The sequence below is a fragment of the Desmodus rotundus genome, chromosome 10, assembly GCF_022682495.2.
Source record: "Desmodus rotundus isolate HL8 chromosome 10, HLdesRot8A.1, whole genome shotgun sequence".
In the NCBI taxonomy this organism is placed as follows: Eukaryota; Metazoa; Chordata; class Mammalia; order Chiroptera; family Phyllostomidae; genus Desmodus; species Desmodus rotundus.
The window spans coordinates 8,793,782-8,808,667 of NC_071396.1; the positions used below are offsets into that span (position 1 = coordinate 8,793,782).

General features: G+C 41.4%; 2 protein-coding genes and 1 non-coding gene across 3 annotated transcripts in view; 2 read left to right on the forward strand and 1 right to left on the reverse strand.

Moving 5' to 3' along the window:
* The window catches only part of BPNT1 (3'(2'), 5'-bisphosphate nucleotidase 1), a 36,922-nt gene extending 27,440 nt beyond the window's left edge, over positions 1-9,482 (reverse strand). The window contains exon 1 of the mRNA XM_053912645.1: positions 9,331-9,482. The gene's annotated coding sequence lies outside the window, so the exon portion shown is untranslated. The remainder of the gene's footprint in view (positions 1-9,330) is intronic.
* The window catches only part of IARS2 (isoleucyl-tRNA synthetase 2, mitochondrial), a 33,748-nt gene that overhangs the window by 6,295 nt on the left and 12,567 nt on the right, over positions 1-14,886 (forward strand). Inside the window, exons 8-14 of the mRNA XM_024576127.4 lie at positions 176-291; positions 1,732-1,901; positions 2,613-2,703; positions 3,965-4,116; positions 5,900-6,060; positions 13,761-13,863; positions 14,493-14,586. Of these exons, the coding sequence (XP_024431895.2) occupies positions 176-291; positions 1,732-1,901; positions 2,613-2,703; positions 3,965-4,116; positions 5,900-6,060; positions 13,761-13,863; positions 14,493-14,586 (887 nt within the window). The remainder of the gene's footprint in view (positions 1-175; positions 292-1,731; positions 1,902-2,612; positions 2,704-3,964; positions 4,117-5,899; positions 6,061-13,760; positions 13,864-14,492; positions 14,587-14,886) is intronic.
* On the forward strand, positions 1,021-1,152 carry LOC112318942 (small nucleolar RNA SNORA51). The gene has a single exon (XR_002976274.1). It is a non-coding gene; the product is annotated as a small nucleolar RNA SNORA51 (small nucleolar RNA).

Consider the following 14,886-nt stretch of genomic DNA (forward strand, 5'->3'; position numbering starts at 1 on the left):
TTAAGGTCTTATTTTCAGCTTTTTGGGAAAACAAATGTAAGGGATGAAGTCCTTTGGAAATAGCACCATTTTGATATTGAAGTTGGTTTTTCTAAAATGATGTAAAACATTTTAAATGTTACCTGTGGCTTTTCGTTTCTCATTGTTAGTAATTTATCCTAAAATTTTATTTCAGGTACGCCGTTGTGAAATGTTCCAAATCTGGAGACCTATACGTAGTGGCGGCAGATAAAGTCACATCCGTTGCTTCTGCTTTGAAAACAACATTTGAGGTTATTTCAACATTTTCAGGTGAGGATCTGCAGGTATTCTGACCACCGTAGTCATCAGAATACTGGGTCGAGTTAAGTGCTTTGCTGGACATTGCTCGTGCGGGATCAAACAGATGATGGTCTCTGCCTCTCTAGAACGTATTCTCAGTGATTCCACGGAAGGAGAGTATATATTAAACATGATAGGAATATAGAAACATATGAACATTGACAAAGGCACAACAGATTAGAAGAAGTTTCTGGCAGATAGCCAATGTAAAATTGAACAAATGTCCTTAATAGGTTGTAGAAGGTACAGATATCCAAAATTAAATTGCTAAAAATCTTTTTATCTTAGGTAATCCAAAGAGCAAGGAAGGAAGTAACTGTGTTTGTTTGTGGTATATGATTTCACTAAGGAAATTGAATAAATTCTGGAAATGAGTCCAAAGGTGTTGCTTCAATCAGAGGCACCTTTAATAGACTACAGTTTGGGACTGGTTTTGAAATACAGCTCTGGAAGTCTAGGGAAGCTTAGAATTACCTTTGATTCTTAGGGATGATATATCTGTGAGTTTCTTACATCAAAACAAATTAGTTTTTACATGAATGAGATACCCTGAAATAGAAAGATTGCCTGATAGAGAAGCCATCTAAATGTATCAGTTCAGATACAAGCCCATTAGAGGTTTAAACAGTCTTAAAACCAAAAAAGATTTTATGTCAAAGGCAGGAAAGACTACAGACTGTTTAACATTTAATATCATTTGGCCTCCCGGTGCTTACCACAGGCTGTGTTCTTACACTACCTGTACAGAAAGAGGAGGCAGAGTGAACCCACCCCATATACACCTCAGCCCAGGCCCTTTGCCTGGTCTGTATTGTGAATTGGGGGACATGGAGAAAAACAAAACAAAACAAAAAAACATTTAATATCACTTAGTCCTTATTGGTACAATAGATAAGGTAGAGGACCCTCTGTATTCTTTACTCCCTACCCTCCCGCCCCACCTTTGAAGTGCGGAATGTATACTTGACAAGTTAAATGTGGTTACAGAAGCTGAATGGCATTCTCACGAGGTTTTCAAGAGTAATAAGGTTAAATTTCAGATCACTTTTCTAGATTGCATAATTGCTTCCAGGGAGTACTGTGCGGAGAATTACTGGGTTGCCGTTTTGAGCCCCGCCATTCCAGAGGGGTGCATGTACTTCTCATCCTGGCAAACTAGGCTGTAGTTAGAATGTTGAACAGCTAAAATGGAATCATTTGCAAGGGCTAGGTTGGCTTTCTTTGCAGGAAACTATATTGTTTCTTACTAATCATTGAGAGCTCACAGAGCAAGCGGAGGGGGAAGCCAGGTGTGGGGCCAGTTTTGTCCCAGAGTCCACTCTTCTCGCCGGCTCTATTGCTGCTCTAGTTGAAGAGGCGGGAGAACTGAGGCAGGAGGTGATTCTCACTTGTGGTTTTCTTTGCCCACAGGTGTGGATTTGGAAAACGGTACTTGTGCTCATCCCTTAGTTCCCGATAAAGTCTCCCCTCTCTTACCTGCCAATCACGTGACCATGGCCAAAGGCACAGGGCTGGTTCACACAGCCCCCGCTCATGGTATGGAAGATTACAGTGTGGCTTCCCAGCACAACCTGTCCATGGTACGAGTCCTCTTTTTCCCTTTTTAATTGCTGCTTCTGTAGAATTAAGGTGGTATATCTAGCTAACCCCTTTATCTTTTGACACTAAGCAATCATTTTTGCCATCCTAATTGTGAAATGCTGAGATTTGTGCCATACACTAAAGCTTCACTAATTCGTACTAATTGAGAAAGATTTCCTAGACTTCACACGAAATCAGCGCAAAGTTAAAATTGAAGAATGTATATTAAATGGGGCAGCTTTTTCTTTCAAATATGAAGTCACACAGACAAATTACTTTCAGTCCCTGAAAAATGGCAATGGATTTTACGTGCTTTACTAGTTGAAAAGAACATGTTTTTGTTTTGTTTTTTAAATTAAACAGTGCTACCTAAATTTATTTTACACACATCAGTTACTTAGCCAGTGTTTCCATTTAAAGGCAGGTCTCAAAGTCATCACTGTGTACGTACATTGGCATAGATCCATAAAATAACAGAGACCAAGTTAAAAATGATTTTTAGTATGTATTTTTGTTACTAAACTGTAGGGCTCTGGTTTAATAAGATATCTTGCCTTTGGACATGTAAGTGTATAAATTTACATTTCCTAGTAACTGAGTTTAAGTCCCCAAATTTTTGGTGTAGTGGAAGAGGTGTTTTATACATATTGTCTTGCCAGCTACTGTTATAAAGTGTCTTGATACTTTAACTGTTCACAATGACACTGTAGGATTGTTTGGTGGATGAAGATGGAGTTTTCACAGACGCTGCGGGTCCTGAACTTCGAAGGAAGGCTGTCCTCGAAGAGGGGACAGATGTGGGTGAGTCTGTGTGTGTTAATACCATAAGTCTTCATTTTCTGAAAAGTAGCCAGCAGTAACCTTGACTTAAATGCTTTCATCTTAACCAACATAACCAATTTCAACATAACCAACGCTAAAATTATATCTTCTTTTGCCATGTGGTTTAAAATGGAGTTGGGGAGTGTCTTATCCCTGGCCTGGACGTTGCTCTGTTTGAGCAAATCCGGACAGTGAGCAGGGAGTGGTGGTAGATGAGGACCCCGCAGGTGCGCAGCATCAGTCTTAGTTTTGTGGAAGGCCGGCGACAGGCTCGGGGCCGGATGTGGACTGTGAGTCAGACACTCGCCACTCCTTTGTTCAGTCACTGACCCATCTAGCATGGTGTATGTATTCTGATCTTGGGGGTCCTCCCGTCTGAAGCTGCCTTTCTGCCTTTCCGGGATTCTGGGTCCAGGGACCAGGTACTGTGAAAACCTTCCTTTGCCCACTCTAAGACAAAGGCTAATTAGACCTGGTATATTTGTTTCTTGGGTATATTTGTTGCTACTGTGACATACAACCATAAAGTTAGTGGCTTCGAGCAAGTGTAATCCCTCACAGTGATGGAGGCTAGAGGTCTGAAGTCAAGAGTCGCGGGCTGGGCTCCCTCCAAGAGCCCCATGGAAGAACCCTTCCTTGCCGCTTCCTTCTTCCTGGGGGCTCCTGGGAACCCTGAATTTAAACCACTCGGTGTTACTCCAGCCTCTGCCTCCCTTGTCACACATCCTTCTCTGCTCCTGTGTGTCTGTGTGACTCCAGTCATTGGATTTGGGGCCCGCTCTAATCCAGTGTGACTTCACCTTAGCTTGAGTACATCTACCAAGACCCCATTTCCAAATAAGGCCACATCCACGTGTCCTAGGAGTTAGGACTTGAGCATATCTGTTGTGGGAACAGAATTCAACTCACTCTACCTGGTTTCTTCTGGAATACATGGGCACGATTTCAAGGTGTGAAAGATTGGGACTCTGAATGTCAAATGTAGAATCCTAAGTGCATGTTCATCTTTCCTTTGGAGTGAAGGGAATGGCATACTTTGGATTCTGACGAAGGTTTTGTGGTCCCTGCGTTTTCTGCCAGGAGAGCCCCAGGTTATGCCTCTGATCCCCAGTGGGTGGCCCCTCTTCCCGACACCTGTTGGTTCAGAGTTAGAACGCCCAGGGAGTTTAGAGAGTTATTAGTATTTTCATAGCACTTTGAAATGATGTCTCATGCAATCCATTAACTGATTTTTTTTAAGTTATAAAAATGCTTCAGGCTTCAAAGAATCTGTTGGAAGAGGAAAAACTGGTACACAGCTACCCCTACGACTGGAGGACCAAGAAGCCGGTGGTTATTCGTGCCAGCAAGCAGTGGTTTGTCGATATCACGGACCTTAAGACCACGGCCAAGGTAGGGAAGGCGCCCTACCATAAGGGTGGGTCTTCATGTTCTCAGAAAGAAAGGGCTGCGTGGGAGCTGAGGGAGGGTTTGGGGAGCAGAGGGGATCACTGCTCTTGGATTCATAACATCATAGAATTCCAGATCCGGAAGGACCTTGGATTTCCACTCCTTCATTAACCACATGAGGAGAGAGAACCAGGCTGAAAGGGGTCAGGGGCTCTGCCCGAATTTCCTGCCCAGAGTGCTGAGAGTAGCACAGAATTAGGACAGAAGGGAATTCGGCAAGCTGTTCAGCCTCACGGAACCTCAGTTTCCTCATCTACCTACAGGCGAGAATAAGGCCTGCCTCGTGCGGCAAGCGAATACAGGTTCCTGGATTCGCTGAAATGCTCTTAAAGCCCTTTGCCTCCTTAAGATGGAAATTCAGTCCATTTGAAAAGTTGTTGCTTGGTGTTAATATTTTAGAACAGATGTTCTAAACATTAATATGTATTTGAGCTCTCTCATTCAATCACGTGTGTGTGTGTGTCTCACAAAAAACTTGATTCTCCTCAATGAAAGAGCTCAAATATATATTTGTTAGCCAGGCGGAACATTGGAAGTTTTGGTTTATAGCTTGCATCTAAGATATTCCTGTGTTTTGTTGGTTCATCTGCTGGTGTGGCATTTGGGGCCCTTGGCAAAGCCTTGCGGAGCAATGTACATTTTCTGTGTTTGTATTCAGTGGGCCGTGGGACATGGACTGGGTTTTGTTATACACTTTCCCACAGAGCCCTTCCCTGTAAATGTTAAAATTTGTAACTTCCAGCTCTGTACAGATTTTGGTTGCAGAAATCTCAGTCTGATGCAATACACTGAAGCCAAGTTTTTAAAAAGATGTCTTTGTATGCAATTTTCAGTCCCTTTTTGCAGAATAGAGTGATGTATTCATGTTTGTCTCACCCAAGTTCAATAATTATCCACTTTTTAGGACCAATTTTGTTTGTACCTACACGCCTCCTCCCACTCACTTTATACTCCCTACCCCTTGGACTACTTTGAAGCAAATTTCAGGCCTTCTTTCTTCCACAAATATTTCAGCATGTGAGTCTGAAAAGATACAGACTCTTTAAAACATAATTCCAGTGCCATTCTTACCACCTTAAAAAAGTATTACTTATTCCTTAACAAAATCAAATATCCATCAGTATTCCCATTTCTTGGATTTTTAAACCAGGTATTAATCAAATTGAGTTGATTAATTCTCCGCCACTGCCAGTAGGGGGTGCTGCAAATGGCTTTGGGGGGGACAGTTCAGGTAAGTGAGGAAACTATAAATGTGAAACTGAAAATATAAAGATGCTTTTATTCGTGCATAGAAAGATTTAAAAAATGAAGTTAACATATTTTGGGCCTTTTGGAGCTTATTGGTTGAATTCAAGTTTGAATTGATTGCAACTGTAGTTTAATGAAGTCTAGTACTTCTACTAAACCTGCTATTACTAGTTTTGACCCAGGGTCCTTAGAAATTGGGATAAACTTTTATCACATGCTCCAGAGGTCACGTCAGCTCTTGATGTTATTTACTAGGGCTTTGTGGCTTTGTTTTAACTTTGCCTCATTTGCTCTGAAATCCGTAGTGTTTTAGATTAGGTTGGTTGGTTTGTTTGTTTTTGACGGGGGGAATCTTGGGGGGGTCATGTGAATGAGTATAAATATCTAAAGTAAAAAACTGTGTTAGGATAAATAGCGACAGTCCTAGAAAATTTCTTCTGCTTTCTCTCACTGGACTCGACTTGTGAATCGACTGCAGGAACTGTTAAAAAAGGTGAAATTTATTCCCGGATCGGCACTGAACGCCATGGTGGACACGATGGACAGGCGGCCCTACTGGTGCATATCAAGGCAAAGAGCTTGGGGGGTTCCGATCCCCGTGTTCCATCACAGGACGAGAGATGAGTTCTTGATCAACAGGTAGGACCTCCTAAAATTTTCTACCGTTGTGAAGTGAGTTGTATTTTCTTCAGTAATGGAAAAATAGTGGATTGTTGAGAATTCCTGATACATGTTAAATAAAACATTGTGAAATAATGATCTTTTGGGGGAGGATAAAATACACATTCCAGAAAGAAAGATCCTTTCCTACAATTGCACTTTTAACGACTGCAGTTTTTCACTGTTTATGTATAGAAGCAGAGGCTCTGACCTTTTTTTCCATGAGAATTCATCGTCCTGTGTGCCGGGCATTGTGCCGGAGCAAGCTGTCAGGAACCCAAAGATGGGTCGTGTTTTGGGGGGAGCCTGGTGTGTAATTTTTCCTTGTGAATTAGAGCCGCCCTCTAACTGAGTCTACCCTCCCTTTCAGTGGGCGTGGCGTCATGGAATGATGCTTTAGGTGCTTTCAACTTTAAGAAACTATAATATAGTTAGAGGTACCAAATGACTTTTATTTTAGTGATTACATTCCCAATTTTTTTTCTTTTTATAATTTGGAAAGGTACCACATGGACATAGTAAATAATTCAGAGCCGATAAGCTTGCACAGTGAAAAGAAGTTGTTTCCCAGACCAGACACTGGACCCCGGGAGGCAGCGCGCGAGACTGCCTGCCTCCCGGCTCGTGATGACAGGGTAGCCTGGCTCATTTTCCTTCTGGCAAATTCAGGAGGCTTGCAGTACTGTTGCTGTCACCAACGGAAGTGGGGAGGGAAGTGTTAATCACTCCTTTTGAGGATAGGTTTTTACAGGGGTTTTTTTTGAGTGATTTGGATTTAATTTGGTTAATGGAATTTTTACTAAATTAGTCTGTGAGGTGCGGGGAACGTTGGAGCCCGTTCGGTGAATATGGTCGCGTTTCCTGAGCGTCTGGGGAGGGTCTGCGGGCACGGGGACCATCGGGTGACTGGGAGTGCAGGAGACCACGGACACAGAGCGGAGCGGCCCTGCGTGGGGGTTCGCCACTGTCTTCGTGCAAAGGTTCTCCTTTTCATTGTCAATGCTCACAGTGTTTCTTTAGGTAGCACTTTTTTGAAAACGTGTATTTTAGTTTTTTAAAATGTTGTTTAAAGCATTTTTTTGTTTGTTTGTTTTAACCGCTTATAGCCACATGTTAGGTGTGAAAGCTTGTCAGTTTGAAATAGGCATCGTACCACTTCTGCAGGTGTCCCCGGGGGTCTGACACCCTAGGCATCATGGCCCAGGGCAGAACCGGAGGCTAACCCCCGGGTAAACATGGAGCCACAGAAGTCTCCTTTGCTTCATTCCCAAAGGATGTGGCGCTTGAGTGGGGCCATACGGATTAGGTAGGAAGTGTGGGGACAGGCTGGGGTCATCAGGAGCTAAGGAGCTGCAGGGCCAGAGCGTAGCAGGTGTATGGGAACCGTAGTGGACGGCAGCGTTCGTGAGGGCGTTTCAGGAACAGACGTGGGGAAGGGTTGGCTGGGGCAGACTGGAATGAGCCTTGAGTACGAGGTGAAGGAATTTAAACTTTTAAGTGGGCATGAGGAGTGAGAGGATGTTTCAGGAAAAGCCACTAGGTTCTAGAGAGCAGGAAGTCATTGTAAGGCTTTTTCCTGTAATTCTATTACAATTGTAATTTTTTAAAAAATTAGAGCTAAAACTCTTTGGCCTAAATATTGTTGCTTATGTTTTTTTAAATTGAGAGCTTGATCAGATGTAAACTGATAATATCTTATTACCTCTATTAAGAATTAAAGTTGAGATAAATGTATACCAGGGTTTAAAAGTCCACACTGGGGTGTTTCCTTTTAAGGAATGTTTATCAGCCACTGTCATTGCTTCTCATTCTTTTCAGTATGTACAGAACAAGTTTTCAAGGGGACATCCGTGAATTGACTGGGGCAGCCCATATGTATATATGTGATTTCCTCGAGTTGACTGCGGGTAGACCATATGAAGTGAGGCAAACTGGTTTATCTGATCATTATTTAATCATGACAGTGAAGTGGTACAGAGGTTGATCGATCAGTAAGCTGAGCAAAATAAATGTGAGCCTCATCAGAACAAAACAAACAAGCGTTCATTAGATACCATTTATGGTTTTTATAGTCAGCACACGTACATGGTTGTGTAAATGTGTCCTTTTCCTGTGTGGCTTGCATGGTCCCAGTTGGTTTCTGATACTGAAGCAGTAGAGGCGTACAGAATATTGGCCTATAGAAGTGACAGACACACTCAGCCACAGTCTGTCAATTCATAGGTCATTTTCCTGTTCACCATCTGTTAGTCCGAGACTTGACCTGCTGCGCAGAGGGCAGGGAGAGACCGAAGGAAGAGGCAGACCGCTCCAGATGCGCAGGTGGCAGCTTGAATGAGCAAGGGGACTCGACTTGGATGAGAAGCACAGTGGCGGCGACTTTCTGTCTTCTTAGATGTGCTTTGGTATTGTAGCGAGTTGGAAACCATCAAGAGTAACAGCATCCCCACTGGAAATCAGTACACAGTCCACATGGAGTTGCTGTTACACTTGATGACTCCGTTACGTCTGTCACAAGATTCCTTCAGCTTTTTTGATGAAGGTCTATACATACTCTCTGAAGTATACTTATTTCACAGAAGAAAGCCTTCATGCACTCATATTCTAAATGAATTTAGCAACTGGCGTATTTGAAACTCTGATGCTTAATTTTGATTTGAACTAATATTCTCATTGGTACTTTATATTCATATTTGTATTTTCTCAAATAATTCCATTTCTGTTTCTAACATCACTGGCCATTTCTTAATCTGTAGTCTAATGCCCTTATAATTTAGGTAGAAATCTATTTCTAGTTAATAAAGACAAAATAAATATGTTTTAGCATAAAAAAAGATAAAATAGAGAAATATTGGCTTCCTGGGAAGGAAAAGAAGTTGGTAAATTTCTTTCACCATTTCAGATGATTATAATGAATTTAATAATATTAATGCTATAGATAACATGCGTGTAAGGAACTTAGCTCCTATTTCTGGAAATGGTGAGAAATTTCCTAGGAACAGGCAGGGAATTTTCTAGTTTCATTTGAGTGTAAGCTTTAGCTACCTGAGATTTTTGCTCACATTAATGATCTTTTGGTGAAAATGAAAGTAGGATGTTGACTAAATACAGAAAAGTCTCTCTCAAATTGTTTCCTGTTACCTTTCAAACACAAGTGTAGCACTAAGTTAAAAATAGTTTCCTTCTCAAATTTCACTGTTGTTCTCGAATGAAATTTGGTAAAAGTATATGGAACAGTTGGCCTCTTACCTTAGTCTGGTGACTTGCAGAAGAAAGGTGCGGAGTCCTCGCATTTCTGCCCCTGTGAAGACGAAACTCAGGGAGCGCTGGGAGACAGCAACAGTGTCTGCCTCGCCCAGCGACCCCAGCGCTGCGTGATTGCCAGCAACAGGCTAAATAAGCTTCCAGCCGGCTTGATATCAAAGTGCACGGTGATTGGCTGGTGTTACAGTTGCTCGTACTACCGAGGGATTTTCGCTGATTAACCTAGGGACACGTCCTGCGTGTGTTTAGATAACGCTCTTGAGTAAAGTACAAAGTTTTATGGTGGACTCATTGCTTAATGAAATACAGCATTAAAATGGAAGCATATAGGTTACGTACTGATAAGCGGTTTCACCCCCTCTCGTCAGCAGTAATTTACATGGATCTTCGGGTTATAAGTTAACCGTATTAAGTGTAGGATATTAACAGAATGGGGAAATTCTGAAATGTTCAAACATAAATTTTGACTTCTTCCTTGTATTTTTTTGAAGAATATTTGTTATCACTAAGAAATGCCTATAAAATGTTTTTAAACATTTTAAAGCCTGATCTCAATTTTGTTATAAAAACATGCACTTCTAAGTGTCCTAGGGAAATAAGAGGACTCACGTCTTACAGGAAGACAACATGTGTACGTAAGGAGGTCTAATTCAGTTGTTTACAAAGGGACATAATGATATAAAAAAGAGATCACTTAGGTCAATTTCAGAAGAGTGAATTCACAGCCATTAAAAATGGTAGTTCAGCTCTTACTGGTTGCTTAGTTCCCTGTTTATGAAAATCATATAAACTTAGCCCACCCAACGTTTGGCTGTTTCTAGGTTTTTGCTGCGGAGCTAAAATGAATATCTTTGGGGTACTTGTGCAGCCTTTGCTTGTATTTCTTTTCCCAAATTATCTTTTCTGACTTAGTTTGAACATTAAATTTATTTTTATTTTGCAATCCAGCAAACCTTGTTTGTAGATTGTATGTGTGTATTTATTTTTATTGCAGGTTTTGTTTTTAAAACTCAATGACAGAATTTGGGGGGATCATTCAGACCACCAGAGTACAAATCAAGAGAAAGTTTTCACTCTGTGATACCAATTCTGTCCACTTAAATTTTGATTTGTTTGGAATGTGAGGATGTTTCTGTCTTCGAAATCTGCATTCTTACATATCAGACATTTTGTTCAGTTTATACCGTCTGATTCCAGAATTGTCTAGAATTTGTTGTTTTAAAAATAAATAAGTACTATAGTTGTCTAAGATCTCAAAATATAACCGAGAAAATGTAGGAATTAAAACACAAGTTTTATTTTGACGAGAGGTGGCGGGGTTTTACAGTTTCTCAATAACATGCAAGCTGCAAAATTGGAACTTCTATTCGGTATTTTTATTTACAGACTCGGTAGACACTTGCGTATAGTTCAGTAATACTTAAAATATAATATTAAATCTTCATTGAACTATCTGCTCTTTCGGGATACAAAAGAACTCAGTGCATTCGAGTTGACTTTGAGATTCTGAAATGAATATGTGCCTGTACCTATTCTGGAGCTGGAAGAATCTGTAGTTGGAAGTTGCTAAAATATTAGGCCTTTTCTTGTTTTTAAAGATTAAAATGTTTTACACGGCTCTCCCCAGTGTCCACAGAGGACGAGCTCAGAGAGAGAGTCCGATGTGTTCCTGGCAGCCTCTGCTAAGTCGCTGGGTGAGCCTGGTCTTTGGACTCTGGTTCTGTCAACACACGTCTCCAGAGACTTCCTGGGGCCACGCCTGCACCTCAGGCCCACGGTTTCCTTCTGCCTGGCTGATAAGAGTCTCTGCCTGTGCTCAGCAAGCCCCAGAGACAGTGGGGTTGTCTTGCAGATGCACTGGCCGAGGCTGACTGGAGAAGCGCAGACATCTGGACCATGACTTAGGAGACAGGCTGTCGAGGCCTGGCTTTCACTGTGTCACGTGCGTGGGCTCGTGACTGTGACCCAGCCCCAGACAGAGCTGCACAGTGTTTTTCTGGGAGTCCAGTGGCAGGCGGAGTGCTTACACGGGGCTTTGGAAAGTACAGTGTGCACCGTGCACGCACATGTTTATTGGATTCAGGCTAACCTCGGTCCCCAGCATTTCTACCTTATTTTCTAAATGAATAGGAAATTCGAACCACTTGCTTTACTTTTTTATCTGTGTATTTCCAACACGTTCAACACTGGTTTTTTTAATTTTATTTTTACCGTTCACCTGAAATTACAACTCATTTTTACAGTGTATCTACTGTACTTTTGTATGTATAAATGTACTTTGCTACTATTTCTCTTTGTAAGGTTTATTCAGATTTTTTATTATAGTGCATTCATATTTTCTTAACTGATAACATGTTCTGTGCAAACTGCATAAAATAATAATAAGTAACTAAATATCATCGTAATTAGATAGTTATTGCACAAAGTTTTTATGGTCTCATCACAAAAGTTTATCTTTACTGTTAAAAGTCCATCAAAAAGGGGTGACCCTATTAGCTATATGGACTTGTGCCCATTTTAACATTCTTGTTATTTATAATTTCTTCAGAACGGATGCTGGTAGCATTATACTTTTCAATCTTCAATGGCTTACTTTGCTTCATAGCAGTATTTTGCTACTGTAAGGCCTTTCACATTTCAATGTGTAGCACATATTTAATTTACATTACCCATTTGATTTTCCTCCCCATATTTTTTTCAACAATCACTTCATGTATCAGTGAATTCGAGATCTGACGAGTTACATGATTTACCCTGCACAGTCATGATTAGTAAGCAGCAGGGCCAGATGAAGAATTTAGAGCTTTCTCTTTCCCACTCTTTCCGTTTCATCCGCTCTCGTGGTTAATCCTCGGTTACTTGCGTTGATGAACTGTGGTAGAAAGGAGGATAATAGAAAAGTTGGCTTTAGTATGTCAATTTTAATTAATTAAATATTATTATGGTATGCGTGTGAGTAATTGGTTAACAAACTTAACTGTCTAAATTTACCTGAGTTCAGAGAATTTGTTTGAATAATAGCTAATGCTTATATAATTCTCACTAATGAGTACCATACATTCTTCCAGGCATTTTATATATAAGCTTGATTCATGTCCAGAATAGCTGGCTTAATGATGCTGTTTTATCTGCATTTTACAAACGGAGGTACAGAAATGTGAAGTGCCGCCCCCGGCGTCACACCACTAGAAAGTGATAGAGCCAGGGCACCGGCGCCGGCTGGGTCCAGGGTCCAGGCTGCTGGCCATTAAGTGCGCTGTGGTTGAGCGGAAAGCACTAGAGGAAGTTGTAAAGCCCATAAAGCTGTGGTAATAAATTAAAAGCACATTGTTCCTGTGAGAGAATTTAGTATAAATTTACCCCTGAGTTTAATTTTCAAATAATTTATAACTCTGTATCTTCCCCAGGATAGGGGCAGTGTCCGTATTCATTAACGTGCATTTGTTGGCTTTCTGTGGTGTGTTCCGCACCGTGCTCAGTTCGCATGGACCTGCGCCCTCGGTTTGCAGTCATTCTTCTGCGGGAAGTATGTAGGGTCACTGGAGTGTAAGTTCATTAGGGCCGTGTTAGCTGTTTTCTCCAGTGCCTAGAACACCGTCCAAGACCGTGGAGGTGCTCAGGAAGTATTTTTGAACAAATGAATTTTATTATTCGCAACAGAGACTTCAGGAAGTTTTAGTCCTTGAGCACAGTCATAGATATAAAAAGTGGCAGAGTCGGGATAGGAGCCCGGCCATCTGTTGTCGAAGAGAAGTTCTAGCGTGGCATTGCTCCTGTGCGCGTGGGTTGGGACTCAGTCCTGCAAGCTGCGAGCGGGGCACTGGAGGATTTTGAGAGGGGATAATCGGTGTGATAAAAGCGGTTTCAGGAATGCATTTTTCTCAGAGATGGACCATGAAACCTAAGGGATGAGAACTGGGGAAAAGCCCGACCATGGCACCAAGCTCCAGTAGAATTGAGGCTATGGGGCTGGACTAATTCAGTATCAGTGAGGTCAAAGGACAAGTTTGAGTAGTGTGTCAGAGGCGGAAGTGGCAAAGCGTGTTGCTTTACTTACTTGGGGCAGAAATTAGGTGTGGGGGGGTAGTTACGAGGTTTTGAATATAGGTACTTGAATAGAAAAAGGCTGGATAGAAATAGGGAAATGAGTAACTGAAATAGAGCTATTAGGAAAAGGCTTTTTTCATCTTGAAAGGGATACGTATGACTTAATTTTATTCCTTAGATACCGTTAATACTGATATTATTTATGCGGAATTCGGATGACAGCCAAGTAGCAAGTAATTGAAGTGTGGGGGGAAAGATAGGAAAGTCTCCTGCAGATAGGAAAAGATATTACTCTTTTTTAATTTTAAAATGTTTGGCATTAGTCACAGCAGTTGATTGAACAACACTGTCCTGTCCCCCTAAAACAGCCAAACCATTGAGCACGTCGCTGATCTCGTGGAGCAGCACGGCAGTGACGTCTGGTGGACTCTGCCCCCGGAGCAGCTTCTCCCTAAGGAGGTCCTAGCGCAGGTGAAGTTCTGTTTGTGATTTACGTTCGCGATGTCTTGCGTGTATTGCAGGGCTCAGTAACTACAGAAGGGGTCCTTGGGAGCTAAAAAAGCAGGTACGTCATCGCGTAAAGTGACTGAGTTCATTCACTAGAAATGAGAATTCAGTGCCCTTTGAGAGTAGACATTTTTGTTTGGCCAGAGAAGCTTCGTACTTAATGCAGCAGTAGGCTGTGCGGGTTATTTATCTCATCGAGGGCCAGAGTTTTAACTGACCTGGCTAAGTAGCGACAATTGTGAGAACGGTGTCTGACATTGGGACGTCAGGACTTTGTAGGACCTGAATTAGAGGTGACTCATTGCACCGTACACCAAAAATCCAAACGGGGATGATTTCAAGAAAATAAACGTGAAAGCAAAAAATGAAAAGTTTATATTTACATTAATAAATGTGTAAATTAAGTGGCCATAGTCATTTTTACATGCAAATGAGTCAGTTACGAAATTGTGAAATATTTTTTTAAATGTTTTAAATTTATTTTAAAATGTGAGTTTAATGGTTGGGAGCGTTTCATCTTCTTTTGACGTTTTGGGGTATATATTGTCTACGTTGTTTAGTGTAACAGAAACACTTGTCCATTGTCTCACTAGGCTGGTGGTGCTGATGCCTTGGAGTTCGTGCCGGGTCGGGATATTTTGGACATCTGGTTTGACAGTGGAACTTCGTGGTCTTATGTCCTCCCAGGTAATTTTAAGTAATAGTTCATGTACCAATCAGGCAGTTTTGAGAACATGTAAACATTGCTTAGAAGAAATCTATAACCAACCGTTCTTTTTGCTTTATTTGGAAGATCTGTTCTAATGTAATTTTAGATCTGAAAATATCCTTGGAGATCATTTAATCTAAAGATTTGTATACTTTTTGTTTTTCCAAGTGAAATTTCCAAATAAGATGGATAAAAATGGGGATTTTCTCCCTCCCTCCCACCCCCTGGCCCTCCAGGCAGTCCCAAGGCACCAGTTCTATGGACATCACAGAACTGGT